Source organism: Chiloscyllium plagiosum, chromosome 9, assembly GCF_004010195.1.
Source record: "Chiloscyllium plagiosum isolate BGI_BamShark_2017 chromosome 9, ASM401019v2, whole genome shotgun sequence".
NCBI lineage: Eukaryota > Metazoa > Chordata > Chondrichthyes > Orectolobiformes > Hemiscylliidae > Chiloscyllium > Chiloscyllium plagiosum.
In genome coordinates, this window is record NC_057718.1 from 63,516,625 (window position 1) to 63,543,280 (window position 26,656).

Here is a 26,656-nt window from a genome sequence, read left to right on the forward strand (position 1 = left end):
TCGTCCAAAACTATTTATTCAGTTCTGCAGAACCGGGTGTTACCTCAATGGCTTCCCACGAGGCACACACACAGATTGTCATCCCCGCACGTTATATACATGTAGGAGTGGGCGGGGTCTTCTACTGTCTCAGCCAATGAGTGTTAAATTTCCCCACTGTCCTCCTGATGGATGGGATTATTTGGTTATTCACCCAGCCAATCAGTGTTCGAGTTCCCCGCTTCTCCCTTATATGGATGATGATGTACAGCCGTGGTTGTGGGCGGTCCCTCAGCCACGAGGAAAGCTGTTTCCATTGTTCCATTCATGAAAATCTGGGGGAGTGTCTGCTCGTGCTTACTACAAGGTAGAGAAGACTAAAATGGTGGCTTTGTACTTACTATGTGCTTACTACAACAGTTAATGATTTAAAAATTACACCACCCCCTACAGTAACATATAGCTGTACTAGTTAAAAATTAACCTCCTTCTAAAACTGTCTACACCACACTTACAGACAGACAAGAAAACGTTGACATTATGAGTGGAGGGAAAAATGGCTGGGAAAGCAGTTCAATGGCATCAGTCCACAGGGTTAGCTGAGGTGATCCTTTTGCTTGCTTGGACTTTCTATTCTTCAAGCTTTCTGCTAGTTCTTTTCACTATTTTTGCAGAAGACATAGGCAATTGGTACGTGAACTGCAAAGTTTCTTAATTATTAGTTAAAGGCCATAGCTTACAACAACTGGTGAGGGAAAATACACTGTCTCTCTTTAGCCTTTAGGCACTTTACTGAAGATTTACATTTACCCCTTCTCGAGTCTGCCACTGTCATGTACACCCAAAAGCTGCTCAGCCAGTCAGGAGCCAGATAGTTGTTGTTAGACTTATCATCTTTGTCATACAATTGGTCACAACTGCACAAACCAATCAGCAGAATCATATTTCCCTGTTGCCAGTCCATTTCCAACCAATTTCCTTAGACTGCGTGAACAAAGCAACAGCGTAAACATAACTTACAATGAGTTGCAGTTATTTTTTTTAAAAAAGTGGAGCAACTCTTTCAACAAATCTTTGTGGTTAAAGTCCTTTTTTTCAATTCAATCTACAATCAAGAACACAGAAAAATAAAAAGGTATGGTTTTGACAACTCAGAAGTGACAGTAGCAGATCAGGAGGTAAACATCAAACTAATGGGCATGAAACACCAAGTTGGGAGTTGATGTCCTGTGTTTTGTAGACCGAAGAGAGAGATTGAGTAGTTAAGTAGTAATGAAGGACTGGTTTTAAGCGTAACAGCACCGTGAAGTTACTATAAATTGGCAGAACATTTTTGTAGGTCCTGTATGTTTGCAACTTGAGTTTGGGTAAAAGGAAGGAAGTCGCCAGTTTGCAAAAGTACTGTGGTGGTAGTCCTGCTTATTTGTAGCATCCAAGACATGGTTGTGAGAATTAGTAATATTTGAATTGTTCATCTTGAGGGATTAGTCCTAATAGTCCAGATTTTCTGATCTCTGGATGGTTAGAGACTGAAACTTAACCTGAAAGATGCATGTCCTCACTACATTGCTACTTTCAAAAAAGCAATTGACATCTGGAACCCTCCAAAAAAGTCTCCAACTCTGATTGAGTCAGAAGCTTCACAGAATGCTGACTCATATGAACATGTGAAATATCAGCAATAGATGACCATACGTCTGTGCAGTCCCTCAATAAGATCATGGCTGATCCATTGCAGTTTCCAACTCTCATCATAATAAACTTAATCCCATGCCTAACAAGAACATGTCCACCTCTGACTTAGAAATATTCAATAACTCCCATTTACCACCTTCTGAGGCACAGCATTAGGAAGACATACAACTATAACTTACATACATTAATAGTTAGCCAGGAAATGGCAAATGCAATTAGGAACTACTAAGTATAAACTGACCTTCCAATTATGCACAGTGCTCCACCTATGGAATCACCAATATCAGGACTTGTAGCAGAAGCAGCTATGCAGAAGTGTGAACAAACAGCCCTTCCCATGATCCAGCTCAAGTTTTGGGTCTGCTACATGGATGACACCTTTCTCATCATGAAGCGTGACAAACTAGAAGAAACCCACAAACACAAACAACATCCTGACCAGTATAAAGTTCACCAAAGAGGAGGAGAATAATAACCAACTGCCCTGGTTGGATGTCATGGTAAAGTGGGAAGCCAATGGAGAGCTGCAGATCAGCAATTTTCAGGAAAGCCACACACACAGACCAGATACTCAACTACAGAAGCAACTTCCCAACACCCACAAAAGCAGCTGCATCAGGACACTGTTCAAACCAGCCACAACACACTGCAGCACCCCAGAACTACGAGAAGCAAAGGAAAAAGACATATGCAATGTATTCAGGAACAACAGATACCGGATAAGTGCAGTCCGCTGATTCCTGAACAAAGGACCAAAACAGGAAAACCCAACACGCCAAGAGACTCTAGTCACCCTACCATGCAACGAAGACATTTCAGAGATGACCACCAGACTTCTCCGCCCCTAGGCATCATGGTAGCCCACAAACCTACTACCACACTAAAACAACTACGGATGAATTTAAAGGACTCTGTACTCATAGCCAGCAGAACAAACATCATATACAAAATACCCTGCAAAGACTGCAACAAACATTACATTGGATAAACTGGCAAGAGACTAGCCACCAGGATACATGACCAACTATCGTTGGTATCCATAAACACAGACTAAGAGGGATACCAGTTCGACTGGGACAATACATCCATCCTGGGTCAGACCAAACAAAGACAAGTGCAATAATTTCCAGAGGCCTCATATTCAAACTGGAACTCCATTAATAAACATATAGATTTGGATCCCATTTACCAACCCCTCAGAAACAGAACCAGAAATGATATCACCCACCACAACAAACCGAAACCGATAAATAGCAAGTGGGACAGAACACGAGAGGCCCACTGATTATGTTACCGAGCATGATGAAACATCTGAGAACAAACACACCAGTTCAGTCAGCAAACCAACAACCTGATCCATTAACTGCGCTACAAATCATCTTCAAGATCACCTTTTTTTTACTACCCTGTCTATCCGTGACTCCACTTTCAAGGACATATGAACCTGCATCCCGATGTCTCTTTGTTTGACATCGCACCCCAGGACCCTACCATTAACTGTATAAGTTCTGCCCTGATTTGCCTTACCAAAATGCAATACCTCACATTTATCTAAATTACATTCCAACGGCCACTCCTCAGCCCATCAGATCAAGGTGCTGTTGTACACTGAGATAACCTTCTTCATTGTCCAGTACACAACCAATTTTGGTGTCATCTGCAAACTTACTAACCAAACCTTCTATACTCACATTCAAACCAATGACAACAGATTTAATGTGTTGTGGTCCTTCTTATTGTCATGGGCAGGAGTAAAAGTATGTCCAGCCATTTTTCAGGGCTGGAGCAGCTCACCACACTTATCAAGTGGCACCGGGGGCTGGCAATAAATGCAGATCCAGTCAGTGGCCCCAGTGCCACGAGTAAATTTTAAAAAAAAATCAATGAAACAAAAAAAAACTGAGGTTGTTGAAAACCAGAAACAAAATCAGAAACTGCAGGAAAAAACTCAGCAGATCAAGAAGCAAATGTGGATAGAAAGCAGAGTTCACAGTTTGGGTTCAGTGACCCTTCTACAAAAGATCCGAATAGTTCTGAAGAGTCACTAAAACTGAAGCATTAATTTTGCTTTCTCTCCAGAGATGCTGCTAGACTTGTTGAGTTTTTCCAGCATTTTCTGATTTTTATTAGCAATAGTTGCTTTATTGGAGAGTTTGTTCTATATTTCCACCCTTCTGAAGGGGAGAAAGGAAAGATTGTTTCTTCACCTTCCATCTTCAGTAAGGATCGTTAACTTTAAAATTGTGACCTCTGTTCATTAAGTCATTCATGTTTTTCATCATTTCAAAGTGCCAGAAAGACATTTATAGAACAGCCTGGGCCAAACTAAATTTGTGTTGGTGGAATCTTATTTAAGATGTTCCTCCATTATCACATTTCATTCTACATTATGTCAAACAGAATATTCTGGTGAATTCTGACCCTATAAAATTCAAAGACAAAAATAGACCATTCATTAATATTTATCCCTCATAATTTGTTCTACATACATACAAGACTTACACAGCTCAATTGCATGTGAGGTGCTTTGCTGTTTATTCTCTCATTACTATTAATTTTGCAATGGCTTGTGATCAAGTATCTTCTAGTTGTCGGCAGGTTTGCATATGTTGTGGTTCTGTTCGCCGAGCTGGGAATTTGTGTTGCAGACGTTTCGTCCCCTGTCTAGGTGACATCCTCAGTGCTTGGGAGCCTCCTGTGAAGCGCTTCTGTGATCTTTCCTCCGGCATTTGTAGTGGTTTGAATCTGCCGCTTCCGTTTGTCAGTTCCAGCTGTCCGTTGCAGTGGTCGGTATATTGGGTCCAGGTCGATGTGCTTAATCAATAATCTTATTTTTGTTTTCATTCACCATGATGGTCAGTCACTGAACATATTCATAAGGTGTTGTCAATGTATTCTTATCAAAGGAACATGAATCTTTGTTACGCAAAAGAAAAACAGAAAATATGGTGTGCTGTACATGAACTAGCTGAAAGGCTATAATTACAAATGTCAAAAATAAAGTTTCAATCCTTTTACTCACAATTACAACCTTATAGAAACACAAATCACAGTTAAGGGTAAACCTGACTCCACTTTACAATTCCTGATTCAGTTGGCCTGGCTATATTGGCTCTTCCTTTTTACTAACTTTCAATTACATTTAGGAAAAACACTTGGGTTTTCTGTACACTCAGCTTCCAGTAGTTTTCTGGCCAGTCTTCTTACTAGCTTAGCATGTCAACCTCCAATGTCTAGTATCTGCAGGCACACTGCATTTCATAGCTACATTTCCTCATACATTTCACATTTTTCTGCCAACGTTGGCTGTTTTTGAAAGTTACTAAACTAATAGCACCTTTTTATCACTCTGACTGAAACTGCACTTATTACATGACACTCTGGATGGTTCTATCCCCTGTCATACAAGAATCCTGACCCAAGGCAGCAGATTTCTTTCTTTTCTCTCCTTTTTTCTCATGCACCAAACTGTTAACATTAAGCTCTATTCTAATGTAAGCCCTCAATATAATTGGATGGGTCAACAATCTTGAGCCACCTCATCACCACTGACAGAATAATTTTAAACTGAAACTGAACTATGTTTTCCTCTCTCAACACACAATAAATACAAATCAAACTTAGTTATACATGGTTCTTCCACTTTCAAACCCACATTTAAAAAATAATAATGTACCATGAATTGTCTTTGCACATACAATTGGGATATTAATAAAATGCTTCATATTACAATAATCTTCAGCAAGGTGCATTTTGGATCATTATATAATAAAAGAGTAATGGATTCATAATTCACATAGGTGTTTCTTAATCATCCAAATATTCCACTTTAAAGAGTTGTTTTTAAACTCGGTGTTATTTGGTTGGGTCTGTAATTTGCCTTTAAGATTAATACATGTGAATAAATGGCCATGAGAGGTGCATACCCAGGGCAATGGCACAAACATTTCATTCACCTACCTCTAGTTGTGAGAATGTCCCTTGAACCTTTTGCAGGATATTATACATGCAATGTGCCACATTGACTGCATGCTTCCAGTTGTGGTAGGGCACACGGCGGTAGTTTTTCTTTACTGACATAGTGAAGCGACACAGTTTTTCCAGATCAAAGCTAGACAGATAAGAAAGCAGAAGCAGAAAGACAGCAACTAAATAAAGATTAGAAATGTCAGTGATCCAAGATACCAAAGAGTTAACATTATCTTTTTGTAATTTGTCAGGATTCTATAGCATATGTTGCTTTTAATGGGTTGGATGAAATACCTATCATTAATTTTCTATGAAACCTAAGACAACTTTCACAGGGGAAATTATGAAAGCTCACCAACAATAAATTTCATTGACAACTAAGATGCTACCCACTGTAGTGGCATGCAAGTGGATAACTGGGGCTTAATAATGGAACATAAAGCGCCAAACGCAGCATAACTGCTATACTGGTGAATTAAGCTGAAGACACTTATCCAGAACTTCCATCAAAAATGATACAATTTTAAGACAAAATTATTGTTACAAAAACAGAATGTTGATTTCATCTCCATTGTGACTGGTCAAGATTCTCTGTCCTAATTTAAAAAACTGATCTTTTTTATTATCTGTACCTGTTTTTTCCACAGCTGCTGTGAATCATATAAACAAAAATTGTTGGCCAGAGATCCTCATAGGGAGTGATATCAAAATGGAACCTGAGATAAAATTATATAAAATGGAATATCAGTACAATATATTGGTATTTCCACAGAAGTTGTCAATATTTATAAATATTTGTCAAAAGCGATAAGTGAATTGGGAGGAGAAGGCTATACAGCCCCTTCAGTCTGTTTCAGCATTCAACAAGATCATGGAGGTTCTGAATGTAACCTCATATCCACATTCCTGCCCAAGCTGATATCAGAGAAAAAAAAGTGCAAGAGTAGGCCATTCAGCCCTTTGAGCCTGCACCACCATCTAACGTGATCATAGGTGGTTGTGCAATTTCAGCATCGCACTCCTACTTTCTCTCCATAGCCCTTGATTCCTTTAGCCACATCGACCATCTCCAACTCCCACTTCAATCCCTTGCTTAAGGTGAATGAATCTATCTCTGCTTTAAAAATATTCACAGACTCTGCTTCCACATTTCACACTCCTAACACCGAGATCCCTCTGCCATCTCTCACTATTTAGATAATATGTTTGATTTTTATTCTTCTTGACAAAATACACAACTTCACATTTTCCAATGTGATAATCTGTTTGCCACATATTTGTCCATTCACTTGACCTATCAATATCTTTTTGTGATCACCTTGTGTCTTCTTCGTAACTTACTTTCCTACCTACCTTAGTGCTGTTAAATTATTTAGCAACCACACCCGCTGCCCTTTCATTGATTAAATGATAAATTGTTGAGGACCTAGCATTAATTCATGTGGCACACTACCGATTACATTTTGTTATCCTGAAAAAGATCCATTTACATATACTTTCTGCTTCCTCTAAGCAAGCCAATCTTTTATTCATGTCAATATATGTCAACTCCCAAAACCATGAACTTTTGTTTTCTGCAATAACTTTTAATGTGGCACCTTATCAAAGGCCTCTGGAAAGCTACTACAGTACAGTACACTCACAGCACACGATTACCTTTACCATATCTGGGTTCCCTGCCACAGCTTCTTTCATAATAGCTTCTAACAGTTTCATGATGACAGATGTTAAGCTAAGTGGTCTGTCATTTCCTGCTTTCCATCTCTCTTCCTTTTTGAATAAAAGAGTGACATTTTCAATATTCTAATAGGATGGGACCATTCTCAAATCAAAGGATTTTTTTTTGAGAAATAAAATCCAGCGCATCAACTATCTCACTAGTCACTTCTTTTAAATCTTAGGATACTTGTAAGCTCGCAGATCCTACCAATTTCTCAGTACAACTTCTTTGCTGAATATGATTTTAGTATTGTAATAATAATAATAATAATAATTCATTGTTTTTCCTGATTCTCTATACGACTCATCCCAAATGTCCCAGTCCACTGAGCTATCATCATTTTGTCAAAGATATGGTAGGAAATAACAGCAGTAATTATACTCTGAAAGAAAGTAGGCTTGGGGCTTTAGATGAGCAGAGTGAACTGGATAAAAGAACATCTTAAAAGAAGCAAAATATGCCCTTGTCCATTGAGCCGGCTCCAGTATTCAATACAATCACGGCTGACCTTTTGCTTCAAGTTTTATCATTCCCTTAATTTCCCCATATACAAAATTCTATCAATCTTTGCTTTGAATATATTCAATGTCTGAGAACCTAAAACACTTGGGGTAAGAGAATTCCAGAGATTCAAGACAAAAATGTTTCATCTTAGTTCTAAATGACTGATCCCTTGTTTTGGGACAGTGATTCCTAATTCTAGTTCGTCCAGCAAGGGAGAGAGAGTTCCAGCATCTAGTACTTTAAGAATTTTATATGGTTCAGTGCAATCAATCCTCATTCTTTTAAATAACAAGGAATTTTGGCTCAATCTACACAATTGCTCCTTTCAGGACAATACCCTCATTCTAGAAGTCAGTCTAGTCAACTTTCTCATATTTCTTCGAAGGCTAGTACATCCTTCTCTTGGTAAGCAAACTCAAAAGTGCACACAATACTCCAACCTGTGATCTCACCAACGTTTCAAGCATTTGGTAAGATTTCTTCACTTTAATGCTCTGATCTCTTTTAAACAAAGGCTATCATATCATTTACGTTCCTAATTACCTTCTGTACCTGCATATTCACCCTTTGAGATTCATGTATAAAGACACCAGGTTCGCTCTGAATTCCGGCATTTTCCAATTACTCAAAATTTAAAAATAAATCTGTTTTGCCATTTTTTTTTCTATAAGTGATAACTTCATACTTCTTCACATCATATTCTAATTGCTATGTGCTTGCCCATTGAGTTAACCTATTTATATCCCTTTACAGCCTCTTTGTGTCCTCAGTATACTTCCCAACCCAACTCTGTTAGCAAACTTGGATATGTTATAATTGGACTCTTCACCTCAATTAACCTGAGTGAGGGCATCAAGGGTCTTCTTTTACCATTACAAGGATGACAGCTGCAAGCACCTTCCAGTGATGGTGCTTTTCTGTGTGAATCTGAAGATGCAGATGTTCAAATCACCTTGCTTCATACTGGAGACAGTGACCCAAATTAGTATAAACTTGTGCAGACTGTTCCCAGCTATTTAAATCAATCTGGCATGAATTGATATCTTAATTGCATGAATCCTTGTAAAATAGTTTTTTCTTTAATTTTTAAAAAAATAGAATATCCTTTATTGTTATGTGCATTTTATATAAAATACAGTGAAAAGCGTGTACTTGTTGCATGTACATAAACGCCATTCATAGAATAAAAAATAGAGTCCAACATTTTCCTTCACTGCTACTGCTTCAGCATACCACTGTCAGTGTCCCACTTCTGGCTTTCCAGCCTATTCAATGTTGCCAAGAGTGTCCTGTTTTGGGCTACACCAGTCCATGTTGGACCGCCGTCAGAGACCCACTCCACTTGGAAGCGAGACTCCACTCCAGGCTTCACAAGCTGACCAACCAACTCTGCAGCCGCACTGCCTCTGAAGGCACCACCACTGCTCCGGAGCCAATCGCAGTCACCTCCTGCCAAACAGCTCTCTTTATACAGTAAATTTGGGGGAACAAAAGGGGTAGGAGGAAAAAGAAAAATGCAGACAAGGTGGACAAGCCTGGGCACAGGAGGCCGAAAGCTGCCTAGATCCCCACCATCTTGCATGACAGAACTGGGGAAGAGTCACTGCACCAGAAACATTAACTTGGATTCCTCTTCACAGATGTTGCCAAACCAGCTGAGCTATTGAAGCAATTTTGGTTTTGTCTCCATACAGTGCATTGTTTGGGAGACAGAAGCATCTATTCTCATAACATGGACTAAAGCATTGTAGTCAACTTCACTTGATCATTACCATAGATGCTTTGAGTTAGAAAGTAGTCATATGTTGACAAGTGATACCTAGGATCATTCCGCACCATCACATATGAAATGAATTCCACCTGCATTTCTACTTCTGGTATGTAGTCCAATTTTCAGCACCACACAGTGGCCCATTTCATACACAGGCAGGCATTACTGTTTCATAATTAAGAGGTAATTCTCAACTTGGGGTTTTTGCCTGAAATTTTCAAAATGTAGCAGCAGCACTACCTAGACAAGCTAATATCTCTGCACTAAGCTTTGTTTCATTTGAGACTGTTGATCAGGTAGCAGAATTTGTTTACATTTAGCCATGTAGTCAAGAGTGAAAACAATGTTTCTTCTCCCAATGACTCTCTTTGAGATTTTCTTGGGGGCTGCTTTTTTTGTATCTCAGGGCTAATGTTTTTTGTTTTCAGGGGCTGATTTCTCATTTTTGCCATCATTCTAGATCCAAATGCTCCCTGAGATGACTCTCTCATAGTTTCAAGGCAACAGGGCCAACTACACGGCAGGGTTCCTCCAGCCCAGCTGCAACAGTTGGGAATGCACCAGAAGCAGCGAGAGGGAAGCAAAGTTATAAACAAACTCAATAAAGGCACGTGGGGAGCATGGGTGAAATTTCACTGTAAACGATCTTATACTTTTGTAGAAGTATATATGGACTTGTGCACTTAAAATGTCTGCTCCAGCATCTTTATTACCATTGGACCTGGTTAAGCTGCACCCATGTGGAAAATGAGCTGCCTTTCAGGTATCACAAGGATGAAAGATATTGTAATGGCCAAGCATTTCTCATCTCTCACAGGCTACAGACCCCTTGATTGCAGATAGCATCAGATATCGAGGATCTTTGAACTGTGATGTTGACGACTATAGCCAAAGTGTTGTATTTAATGTGGACAACACTAAAGTTAAACGCAACATGCAAGGTTTATGCTAGGGTCTGGGTGCTAGGAACAAATTTTCCATTCATTAAGTATTCACTTACTTTATGAATAACAGTATGGAATCAGTGATAACACTCATCTTTGGAGGGAAAGGTTCATTCTATCCATTAGCTTCTCAAGAAAGCGTCCCAAGGCTGGGAAGTGTACAATGGACAATTCACATGTCCACTCTCCCTCAGATCGCAGTGGTCTGGCAAGAGAAGCTGCACTAAGCACTGCCTATCTCAGGTTAAATATAGGATGGTCAAGAATTTCAGGGCAATTTAGCAGATGATGCTAACTGTGAAATGTTCAATGTACGGAGACATCTCAGGATTCCACTCAACCACCTGCCTTTCACACCAGGCTTCACTGTACAGCACCTGGTTGACATTTGATAATTGAAGCCTTAAGAGTTACCGAACCTTAGAGCCACCTGACTGCAATGTTTCCCTAATGGCCAGTAGGGCTTGTAATATGTAGAAACTTGAAAAGGGATTGATTGAAGATACCAAGTCTACAATCAGGTGGGTAAGGAGGCATTTTACTCAGCAATAGCCAAAGTTAACAATTGCAAAAATCACCAGCTCCATGTGTATTTTACATTAAGCGAGGACTGCTTGCCACATAACCAATAGAAAGTTACACAATGAAAGGAAGAACAAACTTCCAAGGAAACAAATTTCATTTCAGCTCTCTTGGCTTCTTGTACTCAGCAAAGCACTGATTTCTCACACTACCTTCGATGTCCTTCACAATCTATGTTCTAATCCTTATTCTGATTGTCAGCTCCAGTTGTGAAGGATACAGCATGCCACAATGGTACAGGAAACCTTTTCTGCTCTATTCTACAATGCTCTGCAGGATTCAAACTTAAACTTAAGAGGTCCTGTAGTCTATTCCGCTATGGCCCTGACAGAAGCTTGGGCTGCATTATATGTTTGTTGCACATTGCAAACGGAAGAAGAAGAAAATGCTTCAGCTTGCAGGCACTCATAAGAGTGGCCAGAGACCAGACACCAACTCAGGCCAGGCAAAAGATAGCATTGGCAATTTATAAGTTCATGCACAGACAGGCACAGCAACAGCAATCAAGCTTATCAGAGACATTTAGTAAACTGGATCGAAGGCTGGAGGAGTTTACTAATGTTACCTCCTCCTGCGTATTCTGTATATGGTAAGGAACAATTGCACTAGTTCTTGAATGAATTCAGAAATTAATATGTTGGGATGATGTGGAAAATATCAGAATGAGAAAAACTTTTCTGTGATGTGGTTCCTGAACAGCCACAACAAACCCAAATGAGGCAACAATATATTATGCATGGAGGCCTCTAAGAAGGGCAACATAGTAAGTGTGTATGGACCTCTGAGTTATTTCACTTTATTCAGAGGCCTGAAGAACTAGCCATTTCATCAAGCATCAGTGACAGGTTAAGTCTGTCAGAACCACAGCCTCATTACTCACACCTCCCCTCACAATGCCCCAAGATTGACACCACTGATTATAACACCCTACTGATTATAACAGGCCTTGTTCTTTCTTACTTCCCATTCAGTGAGCAAAGATTGCCGCTCAGATATGTTGTGCAGCCATGGGACATATGAAAATTGTTTGTGAATTGGTAAACTTTTAAACTATGCTGTGATTACCTCAGAGATCAATGAGATGTTAAGGATTGAATTGTAATAACAATGGAATGGTCATTATTGCTTGAGATGAAGATTGTAATGGCATTATTGATCAATGTATGAGCTCCACATGAAGGGCAGCTGGATGACAGATGTGTGACATTACTGAATCGCTATGTATTCCTGAACAATCCAGCTGCCCCTAGCAGGGCCTCAAACATGTCAACCCCACTTCACAAATTACTCCTCACACTTTGAATGTGTTGACAGCAATTTTAGTGTCTTATTGGGCAATTGAGATTTGGTTGAAGATGGCATACTATCCACTTTGTGCTTTGGTGAGTAAGCCACAGGCTTCACCTGATAGTCATAGAATCACAGAAACGTTATTTTTTTTTTAGATTGGATTACTTACAGTGTGGAAACAGGCCCTTCAGCCCAACAAGTCCATCCGGACCCGCCGAAGCGCAACCCACCTAATTACCCTACATTTACCCCTTTACCGCACACTACGGGCAATTTAGCATGGCCAATTCACCTGACCTGCACATCTTTGGAGTGTGGGAGGAAACCGGAGCACCCGGGGGAAACCCACGCAGACACGGGGAGAACGTGCAAACTCCACACAGTCAGTCGCCTGAGTCGGGAATTGAACCCGGGTCTCTGGCGCTGTGAGGTGCAGGTCATTTGGTCTGTCATGTCATCACTGGCTCTCCAACATGTGTTATAACTTAGTGCCATTCACCTCCCTTTCCTTTTATCCTTGTACATTTTTTCTATTCAAATAATCTTCCAATGCTCCCTTAAAAGCCTCAATTTCCTCTGTCTGTCACACTTTCAAGCTATGCATTCCAAACCTCAACCATTCATTGCGTGGCAAGCTGTTTTCTCATATCACATTCATAATTAAATCTGTGCCCTCTCATTTTCAATTCTTTTATGAACAAGAACAACTTGTCCCTATACCACAGAGAATTCTAATCTAAAGGGAGATCTTTTCTATCCTGACCCCTCATAATTTTGAAAATTACCAGATTTCCTCTTAGCATTCTTCAGTCCAAGAATAACAGTCCACTCTGTCCGAACTATCCTCATATCTGAAGTTTCTCAACCATGGAACCATTATTTGAAATTCTCTTTTGTACTCTTTCCAAAGCATTCCCATCCTTCCTATAGTGTGGTGTCCAGAATTATACACAATACTCCAACTGAGGTCAAGTAAGTGTCTACATATATTCAGCATAACCTTCTTGTTTTTGTACTATGTCCTGACTGATGCTTTATTACTTTTTTCTACCTATTCTGCCAGCTTCAATGATCTGTGCACATATATATCTAACTCCCTCTCCTCCTGCACCCTTTAAGTAGTGTTCCCCTTAATTTGAATTGACTTTCCACATTTTTCCTACCAAATGCATCTCCTCGCATTTCTCTGCATTGAACTTCATCTGTCACCTATCTGCCCATCAACTTATCCAGATCACTTTGGAGTTCTATATATTTTCTTCACAATTTACGATGTTCCCAAGTTTTGTATAATTTACAAACTTTCAAACATTCACTACATGCCAAGATTCAGATTATTAATATATAACAGGAAATGCAAAGGTCACAATACAGATCCCTGGGAACTCTATTACAAACCTTCGGCCAGCATGAAAAATATACATTAACCACGATACTCTGTGTTTCCTATTACTAGGTCAATTTAGTATTCAATGTAGCTTCTGTTCCTTTTACTCCACGAGCTTTTAATTTTTCTCAAATCTGTTCTGTGGTACTGTAATGAAAGATTTTTGAAAATCTGTGTATACCATATCAATAGCATTACTTTCATATACCTTTTCTCTTACTTCTTCAAAAATCTCTGGCTTTGTTAATTAAACATTATTTACCCATGACCCTTATTCTACACCTCTCATATCTCTTCACAATGCCAGACTAGAGTTAAGCTCAACAGGATCTCCTTTCCCTGCTGATTCTGCCAAGCCCACTCCCCTGGTTGTGGTTTCGTTAGATAGTAGGTAGCAACAGCGGGAATCTCGTTTATCCATTCATGTGCATTACTAAATAGATGACAAAGCATTTGGTAAATTTAATACACTAGCTCTAAGTATAGTACTTCTTCCAAATTTTAATGTTGCTCATTGATCTATGTGTCACCTCTATGTAGCTATCTCACAGCTAGGTGATACAGCGATGGGTAGGGACATATGGACCTGAAGCAGCTCATCAAGCTAGGACAGATTGTACTACAGCGTGAGGTAACACTGTTCGGTTAGTTTATAGACCATTGATATTGACATCATTCGATGTGTAGTTTCTGAGATTTAATTATTAACACCTAACACTACCCACTACCTTTACCTGTGCTTATCTAAAATTGAATTGTTATTAGTTAAATGATCAAATTCTAAAATGTACTTAAAACTACGTATCAACAGTAATCTTAAAACACTAATATGTTCTAAATTACTAAACAATGAATAAATATTAAAACCATAAACTATCCAATATTAAAATAATATCCTAAGGATGTCATAAAAGTTCTGTTGTATAGACAGTCTTTTACTAATTGTTAAAAATCTGCAGCATTTCTAAAGTAAGAGAGATTATGAGTCTTGATATTTCTTGAGCAAAGGACTGATATTTCTGAATACCTAACTGATTCAAAAGGTTATTGTTTAACTCAGCTGTTTGCCTCCAACAACCATGACAAATCTGAAGAAAGAAAGCTCCGTTTCACTTGTTAAATTGATAATTTCTTCGTTTAGGTGCTTATATTTATTAGCTTTTTCGGTCCAGGGTTCTGTATTGAATTGTCTTCATTTTCAAAACAGATTATTACATTGACAACAGTTTTTGAACCTTCCTTAAATATTACATCAGGTTTCCACATTTTTCCTTCTCTCTCTCAACTGAGGTTCGATATAAGTAATCCGCCATATTTGCCAAATACAAGTGTAGTTTCTCCATAACCTTATTATGTCACTTGATTCTAGTGTTCTGAACAAAGGGACATAAACCAGAAATATGGGATCACATCTTGAATGGGGCTTTACACTGATGGCACTCCTTATTTAAAAGGGGTATTCCATACATCAAAGTTGTCTTAGTGGGATACATCGCAGTAGTAGGCTGTTAATTAGCTTAGATAATTTGATACTATAAGATGCATTGATCTACAAATTTGAAATATTATCATTTTTAAAATATCTAATGCCAAGCCCTTGACTTTGGAGGTTAATCCATTTCAATAGCTCCAATTTCCTCCAAGTGTTATAATTAATATTCCTCATACTTGTTAGTTCCAGCTTCTTCTCATTGCCTGTTCTGTAGCTAGTTTGGATCTTCTGATCTTCAAAGTAGTAATCTCTTGAAGACTTCTCAGTCTGGACAATGTTCTGATGGTCTCAATATTGTTCTCTTTGCAATAATGAAAGGAAGCTCAGATAACCTTATCTGTACCGGATTCAACGGCTTTGCGTTTCCTAATTGCAGATCTGAACCTCTAATTTGGGGATCCTTAGACTTCCATCTCTATTTCTAGCATATAAAATGCTGTTGGTTGTATAAAGTGGCAAGTTTAAAATTTCCTTAATAAAACCTCATATAACACAGTCCAATTCCTGTAAAATGTTCTGTGACGCTTCAGTTAAAGCCAAATGATAATAAAGCCTTGGTAATCAATTCACTTTTCTCCCCATATGACTACTATACTATTCTGAATGATGGTTTCTGGAAACTTTCCCGCCACTGAAGTTAAACTCATTGGCCTCTAATTACAGAGATTATGCTTGAAACCTTTTCTGGAAGGCATAAAAGTCTGCAATTCTTAAGTTGTCTGGCACCTCCCTTGATTCTAGGGAACACTGAAAAATTACAGCAGGGCCCTGCAATTTCCACTTTCACTTCCTTCTATATTCTTGAATCTATTTCATCTGACCCCAGTGTTTGTGAAATATAGATAGTCTATCTATTCACCAATTTTGAAGCTTTCCAGTTACAGAGTTGCCTCCTCTATCACCATGGTCTGAAAGAATTGATCTTTGTAAAGATAGATGTAAAACATTCATTTAACACCTTAGCCATGCTTTTGTCTCGATGTGTAAATCCCATTTTTGTATCGAATGCGGCCTATGCCATCCCTTATTGATATGCTTACTGAAGACATTGGGATTCCCTTATGCTGGCTGCCAGTCTTTTCTTAGTTTCTCAGATATACTTTTCCACCTCCCTTCTGAACTTACTGGATTCCTCTTGGCTCTCAACTGTATTTTTTTTTACTTGACATTGGCTGTAAGCACATTTTTAAAAATTTTAATCTATCGCCCCTTTTGTTCAAGATTTGTCTTGTCCTCCATTTCCCTTTTGAAACAATGTATCTTTTCTGTGCCAGCATTATCTCCTCTTTGAAGATCAATTGTCAGTTCTTAAAAAATTATTCATTCGCAGGATGAGGGAATCACTGGCTAGGCCAGCATTTATTGCCCATCCCTAATTGCCCAAAGGGCAGTTAAGAGTCAACCGCATTGCAATGGGTCTGGAGTCTTATGTAGGCCAGACCAGGTGAGGATGGCAGTTTCCTTTCCTCAAGGACATAAGTAAACCAGATAGGTTTTTCCGAATGGATTCATGGTATTCATTAGACTCGTCATTCCAGACATTTTAAAAATTGATTTCAAATTCCACCATTTGAACTCGGGTCTCCAGATTAATAGTCTAATGATAACGCCACTAAGCCATCACCTCCCCATTACTACACTTTTTCCCCACTAGCCTCTAGTTCCAGTCTACCAAGTCAGCTCTCTCTCAGTTAATTACTCTTACTCTGGATTGCCTCTTGTCCTTTTCTAGCATTGCTAATTGTTATGATACAATTATCACCATTTTCTAAATGATATCCCACTAACATGTGACCTCCTTGACCATGTCATTTCCAAAAAGCAGGCCCAACATCCTTTGAAGTTGGACTGGACACATATTGCTGTAGGAAACTTTCCTGAACACAATTTCCACCCTTAACGCTATCTAATTTTTAAAAGTACCCAAATATAACACACTATAATGCTGGCATCTCAATATAGTTTCCTGCAGATTTAATTTCTCCACTCCATTTCTTTCTCCCTTACTTCAACTTCCAATACTGACTTTCTATTCTCAATGTTAGTGCCATCCATCAATTCAAGTATTTTGAGCACCCTGGCTGTTCCTCTCTGTGACTTTCTCTTGGTTTCCACAACCCTGGTGAGTTAGTTTAAAGCCTTCTCAAAAACAATAGCAAAATGCTGTGCAAGAAACTCACTCCCAACTCTGCCTGGGATGGGCTTTGGACAGAGTTTACTTGATATGGTATTGTACAGAATCGAACTGCATTTGTGACATTGTATATATACACAAAGATATTTTTTATGAATCAAGATTCCTTTAGAAATCAAGAAGAAAGTTGCCTGAAATGTATCGGTCTTCCAGAGCAAAGAGTTGACTTCTCTGGGTGCAGCTTAAAAATGCGTTGCTGGAAAAGCGCAGTAGGTCAGGCAGTATCAAAGGAGAAGGAGAATCGACGTTTCGGGCATAAGCCCTTCTTCAGGAATCATTCCTGAAAAAGGGCTTATATAGTGTTTTGTGCAGTCCTTGCATGGGATTTTGTACACTATGTTAGTTTTGCTCATGCTGGGTGTCGGGTCCTTAGTTTTGGTGAGTTGTTGTCTGAGAGTGGCTGTTGGTTTGTGTGCTGTTATAAGTCCTAGTGGTCGCAGTAGTCTGGCTGTCATTTCAGAGATGTTCTTGACGTATGGTAGTGTGGCTAGTCCTTTGGGCTGCGGCATGTCCTCGTTTTGTTGTCTCTCCCTTAGGCATCTGTTGATGAAATTGCGAGGATATCCGTTTTTTGCGAATACCTTGCATAGGTGTTCCTCTTCCTCTTTTTGCAGTTCTGGTATGCTGCAGTGTGTTGTGGCCCTTTTGAACAGTGTCTTGATGCAACTTCGTTTGTGTGTATTGGGTGGTTGCTTTCATAGTTCAGGACTTGGTCTGTGTGTGTGGCTTTCCTGTATACTGGAGGCGGTGGATGGGAGGTCCCCTGAGGTGATGAGGTTATGGATGGTCTGGGAGATGATGGTTTGGTGGTGGGGGATGGGGTCATGGTCAAAGGGATGGTAGGAGGAGGTATCTGCGAGCTGGCGTTTGGCCTCAGCGGTGTAAAGGTCAGTGCGCCAAACTACTACTGCGCCTCCCTTGTCAGCTGGTTTGATGGTGAGGTTGGGGTTGGAACGGAGGGAGTGTAGGGCTGCGCGTTCCGAGGGTGAGAGGGTGGAGGGGGTGGGAGGGGTGTGGGAGTTCAGATGGCGGTTAATATCGCGGCGGCAGTTTGCTATGAAGAGGTCGAGGGCAGGTAGAAGGCCAGCACAGGGTGTCCATGTGGACGGGGTGTGTTGGAGGTGGGAGAAGGGGTCGTCAGAGGGTGGGCGAGAGTCTTGATTGAAGAAGAAGGCACGGAGGCGAAGGCGGCGGAAGAATTGTTTGGTGTCACTCCGTGTATTGAATTCATTGACCCGAGAACGTGTGGGAACGAAGGTGAGACCACTGCTGAGGACTGATCTTTCATCCTCAGAGAGGGGCAAGTCTGGAGGGATGGTGAACAGTTCTGAACTAAACTTTATGTTATAGTTCAGGACTTGGTGTGTGTGGCTTTCCTGTGTACCTGTGAATTTTGAAGTCTATATCCGATATGGAAACAAGAAAACACTAATTTAGATTGCTCACAATCCACTAGCTTTCATTGAAAAGTTTAAAAATCGGAAGATGAGACTATTCAGATGGAACCTTTCATTGCAACCACTTAATATAAAAAATGCTCACACTGATGGAAAATATAATGTAATTGCAGATACATAAGCCTGAATATTAAATGTTAGAATGAATTAAAATTTCAGAAATTCTAAGGCTGTGTTAGCATGTATAGGGGTAGGGGGGAGAAAGAAGAATGATTGAATGCAAGTCTTGGTTTTTGTTGTTGTATATTACATATTTTCACTGAAACCATTTTGAAATGGTGTTTCTTTCTCCTTAAGGCATGTAACAATTATTTCCAGAGATAGAAACATCAAGAGTGAAGCTAGCTGAAATAGGATCAACTTAACATCGAAACTGGCAAGCAAAGACAGCTCAGCTGACTTTCCAGTCTGTCTCTACCTCCACCAATTTTCCCAACTTCTTTGTCTCTTTATATATGTGTGTAAATATGGAGGAATGTATTAGGGGATTAGAGTTTTACATAATGGTGTTATATGCCAATGCTTTACAGTCATAGAGAAATATAATCTAAGATCTTGTTAAAAAATACATAAACAACAGTTTCAGAGGTAAAGTTATTTCTTTTCATTGTTATATTTTTACATTGTTAGTATTATTAATGGCACACTAATTTGGCATTGAGTTAACAAATATTAATATATCACTAACAGAAATATGCTGTTGAAGCTTTTTGACTTGCACTCATCAGGACAGATGCAAGAAAGCCAAATTTCAAAGCCTGTAAAATTTTATATTGTAAAAATGTATGTATGATAAATGGGTGCTGATTAATTGTTTGAGACATTGTCATGGAGAATAAACCAGCAAACAATTGTTTTTGTTAATTTAAAAGAATCACAATTCCTCGATATGTTCCTTCTTCCAGCAGAAAACAGTCTCTGCTTATAAATATATATATGTAGCTGGAAACCAGACTAAGCGAATCATTTTGTGTACTGACTGGGTAGGCAGTTAGCGTAAGTCTTAGCATGTGTAAGATTGTTCAGCAAATGCTGATAATCATAGAATCACATCCACATCAGACACTATTTTGGTTTCACAAGCACAAATTCATTGACTACAACCAGTACCCTGCCCACTGAAAATAGTTTAAGGGATGTGTGGTTTGGTATCATCTGTTAGCTATTGGGACATACAACCCTCGAAACTGGCATTGTACTGACACTGAAATTCAAATTACACATTTGTATAGCAGACAAGCTTTTATTTTATTCTTAGAATATATCCCTGAGATTGAATTAAAATTCACTTACTGGTCAATGTCGTTAGCAATAGATTTAGGCAGTACAGATCTCATGAGGCCCTGCCATTCTTCATTAGTGCAAATACTATGGTAAGCCAACTTCTCCATTGTGACCCGATAAATGCACTCTGACTGTTGGATTCTGTGGTACATCTGTTAAACACATGGAAAAGAAATATTCATACACGGATATTCCATAATGGGTCAGCTACATCAGTCAAGTCACTCACAATGTATAAACGTGGGCTGTTGTGGTGGTGATAGTGTCCTTACTTCTGAGCCAGGAGGCCTGGGTTAAGGTACCATCTGCTCCTGAGTTATGTTAGAATCTCCCTCTAAACAGATTGATTAAAAAATATCCATAAAACTCCTCATGTACCTTGTGCCTTATTTTGCTAAGCAAAATACCAACAAATCTAGTTAATACAATTATGAATACCATAGTTTACTCTAAAATTTAGCAAGATTTTCCTATTCCTTAAATATGGTATGGTGTTATAGACACTGACTTACTGCTGTAATTCATCAAACTACTGATTTATATGAGACAGCATGATAGTAAATTCAGCTTAGGAAAGAAATCTAACTGATCCCTTTCTACTTAGGAATTAACCAGTACATATTTCATTGTATGGATGTGAAAATACCATGTTTATACAGACTAAGGCAATCAACATTACAAGAGCTTCAAAATTAGTAATCTTCTGCAATTTCTGCCAAAATTTTCAATATTGGGTCAAATACAAGATGGTAAAATAGATAGAGAGGTTCACTTCAAAGGGGAAACATGATAATGAAAGACATTAACTACAAGGACAGTTTAGACGAGCTAAACATCTACAAAGTCAGCAACGCACCATTCGAGAGAGAGAGAGAGAGAGGGAATTAAACACCAGTCATTAGAGGCAGTTATGCAGTGACTGAGATAGACAGTTACATACCAACCTACAAACTGAACGACAGCAACCTGGTGCTACACATGCAACTGAGCAGGCCAGAGTGACAGAGGGAGAAGGCAAGACACCAAGCTGGGGTTGAGAGACAGTTTGAGTGAGTGAGAAAGAAAGAGTGATGTGCACCCACTGAGAGGGAGGGAAGTGATACTCAACAACTGAGAGGGACAGAGAATGGTACACACTCACTGAAAGTGAGACGAGATATATACCTCCGAGAGAGAGTGACACACTTCAGCTGACAGTGAGAAGTACACACCTACTGACAGGGAGGGAGTCATACACTACTGAGAGAGAGTAATACACTGACTGAGTGTTAGAGATCAACTGAGAGCGAGACTGCTGCGGCCCCGGGGGGAGGAAGTGCCATGCCATGACCTGAGGAGAGGGAGTGCTGCACTGTGATCCATCGTCTATAAGAACTGCAGATGTTCACCAAAGATCTTTAGATAGTGCCTTCTAAACCCACACCACTGTCAGCTAGAAGGGCAAGAGCAGCAAATACATACATCTCCTCTATGTTCCCCCTGAAAATAATTCACTATCCTCTATGAGGCAGTTCTCCCAATTTTTGCACTAGCCCTCAGAGCTAAGGAGAAACATGCAGAGTTGACATGCTGATTTTGTTGCAGTTTGCAGTACCTAGGTCAATGTCAGGTGGTCCTTTGGTTTTAGTTCTATTTTACTGTTACAGGTGCGATTATTACAATGGAATGATTTACTAGACCATTTCAGAGAGCAGTTAAGAGTCAACCACATTGCTATGGACTTGGACTCACATGTAAAGCAGACCAGGTAAGGATGGCTGTTTCCTTCTCTGAAGGACATTAGTGAACCAGTGGTGTCTTTCCAGATTAATGGTCCAATGATAATAGTGCCACACCACTGCCTCCCCTAATACATTGGCATAATCCCTCCACTTTTGCAGAGAGAGGTATTATCATTGGGCTACTAATCCAGAGATCCAGGTTAATGTCCTGGGGATTTGGGTTTAAATCCCACCATGTTCGATAGTGAAATTTTGATTCAATCCTGAGTTTAACACAGAGCTGGTCTAATGCTAATCATGAAATTGTTTTCAATTATCGTGAAACCCATCTGGCTGACTCGCATCCTTTAGGGAAGGAAAATCCGCAAGCCATATTCTGGTCTGGACTACTTGTGACTTCAGAACTGTTCTGAAGAAGGGTCACTCTGCTTTAACTCTGCTTTCCTTCACAGATGCTGCAGACCTGCTGAGGTTTTCAGCAATTTCTGGGTTTTTTTTTCTGATTTCCAGCATCTGCAATTTTGTTTCTTTTCCTGGGGAGGTCCAGTGTGTCCTTCTGCGTTGTCTTGCTACTTCTGCGCTAAGTTTAAATTTCCATGAATTGATTTTACCCTGCCCAGATTGTTCTGTAATTACTAAGACAGTGGAGGACTTAGGCTATTATTCTGCACTTACCCTGGTTTTTCTAAGGCTTTATTTTGAACTTCTCAGAGCAGTTATAAAGTCAGTGTAACTCTTATGTACATCGACTGTAATGTCAAAGCACTACAGCAATACCAAGTGTTCAGTTGCTTCCTGAACATTCCCGAAAATGTTCAGTACCCATTCCCTAAATAATGTTGAGGTCCTCATTAATGTTCATCCTGTTACATGATCATCCCGTTTTTGGCAATGTTTACCACCCCACCTGCCCCAAAGCCCAGTGATATTCACATCCAACATCGCAAGGATTAGCATTGTCAGGAAGTGCAGGGTGGGTGGGGGGATGGTGGGGGGTGCGGAGTTTGCTGAACATTGTTGGAGGTTGGGGCTTTCACAGCTCCATTTATAAACAGTTTGAGTCAATGAAGTGAAGACAGACCTTAAGTGGTATAGGTATGTTGGAATAACGCTTGACAATTTGTCGCACTCCTCAATTCACCCCTGCATTCCTCCTGCAGCTGGGATTGGATTATGCCAAGGGCTCTGATGTAAACTGGTTAAGTGGACATGTTAAAGTGCAGTCAGCATAAGATACACCCTCTTTGAAACTGACTGGAGGATCTGGGCCAATAATTGCAAATACAAACAAGTACAAAAACATTCAACAGGTAAGGTAGCGTCTGTGGAGAATGGAAAATGGATTGGATAAGTTCAGGCTGCATGTCCTTTCATTAGAACTTAACAAAATATCAAAAAATCTTGAAACTCAACCTTTCCTCACTCTTTTACAGATGCCACTTGACCTGCTCAGTAGTTCAAGTATTTTTATTTTTATTTCAGTTTTCCAGAATTTTGTACTGGTTTTTCAAATAATTTGGACAGTCATACAAGTTGACATAATTTACATAATCTTCTCACCATTAAACTCATATAGACTCAAAGATATGAGCTGTTTGCATTGAAATTCTCAGCTGCAAGGCTTTGTGCCTGGCACATTTACTTATAAATTAACACATACAAGATCTAAAATAAATCAGTGGCAAAAACTCAGAATGGCTAATTTCTTTAGTTATAACTTGAACAGTGTATTAATACAAATAAAGCATATGTTTCAATTAGAAATTTTAAAAGATAGATACTAGATAATGATCATAGCTTTCAGACATTAAAAGGAGACATTATTTAAATTACTCACATTTGCACAGTGTAAGGCCAAAGCACAGAAAACAGCAAACATTTTAAAGTTGTTCTCGTCTGCTTCAGTAAAGGCAGTTCCATTCATTTTGTTCACCATTTGCACAACACCAATGACAACCCCTCGGCTGACGATAGGCATGCACAGAATGTTTCGTGTTGTGTACCCAGTGTATAGGTCTACTTCCCTATTGAAGGAAATAAAACATATTACTATTAGTTTAAATGCGTTTGAGGCTAAATCTGTGTTAATGAGGAATAATTAATTAATTAACACAAGAATCTTATACGAGTGCACTCAAATTTGCGCTACCATCTCCAAATTGGCTTTTTAATCATATCAGCAAACAGTGGCCTACATCTTCCAACTAGGTCAGAATCTCTATTTTTGACCCAGATCAGAGAGTTGCCCACTTACCTTTACAGGAGTTTTCTGGCAGAACCCCCAAGGGAGAATGTTACCAACTGAAGCAGCCCACAGGGAGAAGGAGAGTGGACCTACGTTGAAACTACACCCTCCTTTTGTGGCAATAGCTGCTATATTGCATAATTTAAAGGTTCTAAAGCCACTTTGTGAGAGCCAGCCATGAATGATGGTGGACAATTAAAACAATTAACAGGAAAAGGAGGCACCAGTAAGGTTTTTCTTCAGTAAAGCTAATGTCGTCTTTACCTCAGTGGAATCCATCAACCAAAACCAGGAAAATTATAGGAATGTAGATAATAGGAGCAAGAGTAAGTCTGTCAGTCCCTTAATTCTGTTCTGCCATTTAACTGGTGGCTGACCTTCTACTGATGCAATGCAATTTTCCTGCACTAAACACACGGCATCAACATCGACTTCACTAGTTTCCTCACCCCACCTCATCCCAGATCCAACCCTTCAACTTGGCACCACACTCTTGAACCTGGGCATCTTCCTTCCCATCTATCTGCTCCACCCTCCCCTCTGACCTATCACTATCACCCCCCTCCTGCATTTACCCATCACCTTCCCAGCTACCTACTCCCCACTCTCCTATTTATCTTTTAGCCCCCTCTCCCCCTACCCACATTCGGGCTTATGCCCGAAATGTCAACTCTCCTGCTCCTCAGATGCTGCCTGACTTGCTGTGCTATTCTAGCGCCACACTTTTCGACCCATATCTCTAGATGTCTTTAATATCTCTTAATCTGCCAGTCTTTGATTTAAGCCTGACTGTGTGATATGCTAATCAGACACAGTATACATAATCACAGGAAGCGTTATAATGTCACAAGGCAAGATGAAAACACAGTAAGATTTTTCTTAAAGCAAGGTAATATTTTCCTTAACATAATCAATTGTATTAATACACATTAGCAGGGCACTGTGGCCAAGAGTATTACAACACTGAGCAAGTTCTCCCTCTCACCATCATGTTGGCAAATCCGCAACTTAATTTCAGAGGTGTATCAACACTGACTGCAAACATTCAGGCTGACATTTGCCATATTTCATTGCACAAAACCACACACATTTCTACTAATATGCTAAGTTTTTCACAAAACACACATTTCACAGGGCGGCACAGTGACTCAATGGTTAGCACTGCTGCCTCACAGCACCAGGGACCCAGGTTTGATTCCAGCCTTGGGCAACTGTCTGTGTGGAGTTTGCACATTCTCCCTGTGTCTGGGTGGGTTTCCTCTGGGTGCCCTGGAGTCCAAAGATGTGCAGGTTAGGTGAATTGGTCATGCTAAATTGCCTATAGTGTTAGGTGCATTAGTCAGGGGTAAATACAGGGGAGCGGAATGGTTCTGGGGTGAATTATTCTTCGGAGGGTTGGTGTGGACTTGTTAGGCTGAAGGGCCTGTTTACATACTGTAGGGAATCTAATCTAATTTCTACTAATATGCTCAGTTTTGCCATATTCCTTTCAAATTAAACTTAGTTCTTAGGATCAGCACGAAATATCCTGGTTGTTTCTTGGAATAAATTTCCATACTACCCTAATGTTGCCAAAGAAAATATTGTACAAGTGCTGTACCTTTTTTAGCCATTGAGTGATGTTTTAGAAAACCAGTAATATGTTGCAAATTTTTGAATACTGTAATAAGTTATCTGTCGAATGATTATAGTAGTCTGTTACAATGCGAAACATCTGCAGTACATGGGTGCTCAGAATGGGGAGAAGCCATGCACTACAGATGCCACAAAGAAAAATCCTTCTGAAGCAGCACTGACACATGTTGCACCAGTCATGATCACCAGCAGAGAGAAGTTAGAGATACTTGCACAAGGTGTTATTGAGTGGCAGTAGGTGCTAAAGTTGAAGAGACATCTCACTAGAAAGTGAAGTCTTCCATCAGCTTTACTGATGAAAGATAATGAAAGGTTCAAATAGAAAATTCTTTGCCTCATATGAGCAAATATGCCAAATACTAGAAGGCTTGCCAAACAATTTCAAAATCGTGACTAAAATATTGATGAATCTCTTCCATGATAGGAGTTTTCTCTGCAGTCTACTCAGGAGAATGACACCTCTCATATACTACAGCTAGATCCTCTCAATAGCAGTCAATGTTCACAGCTTTCATAGCTTGACTGGTAAATGGATATGGAGCAATCATGGCATTTGTGGCTGTGCTTCAAAGTAGCAATGCATGCTCAATTTCTGTAGTGTCATAGCTCTAATTGTTTTGCAATTGTTGATGCTTGGTGGTGTTGCAGAGGGGTGACATCAGCCATGTTTTAAGGGCCATCTTTGTTCCTTGGCAAGAAAATGGCACAAGACACTCAAGATATAAAGTTCCTCTTGATGGAAATGGAATAGCTGGAGAATATGTGCTCCCCGGATCATTTTCAGCTT

At 39.7% G+C, this 26,656-nt stretch overlaps 1 protein-coding gene across 7 annotated transcripts in view; it reads right to left on the reverse strand.

Annotated features, from left to right (window-relative positions):
* The window catches only part of pde10a (phosphodiesterase 10A), a 481,692-nt gene that overhangs the window by 57,444 nt on the left and 397,592 nt on the right, over positions 1 to 26,656 (reverse strand). For all 7 annotated transcript variants that reach the window (XM_043696099.1, XM_043696101.1, XM_043696100.1 and 4 more), the window contains 4 exons: positions 23,827 to 24,013; positions 20,278 to 20,420; positions 6,276 to 6,359; positions 5,635 to 5,785 (listed from right to left, as the gene is read on the reverse strand). In XM_043696099.1, coding sequence (XP_043552034.1) covers positions 5,635 to 5,785; positions 6,276 to 6,359; positions 20,278 to 20,420; positions 23,827 to 24,013 — 565 coding nt within the window. The remainder of the gene's footprint in view (positions 1 to 5,634; positions 5,786 to 6,275; positions 6,360 to 20,277; positions 20,421 to 23,826; positions 24,014 to 26,656) is intronic.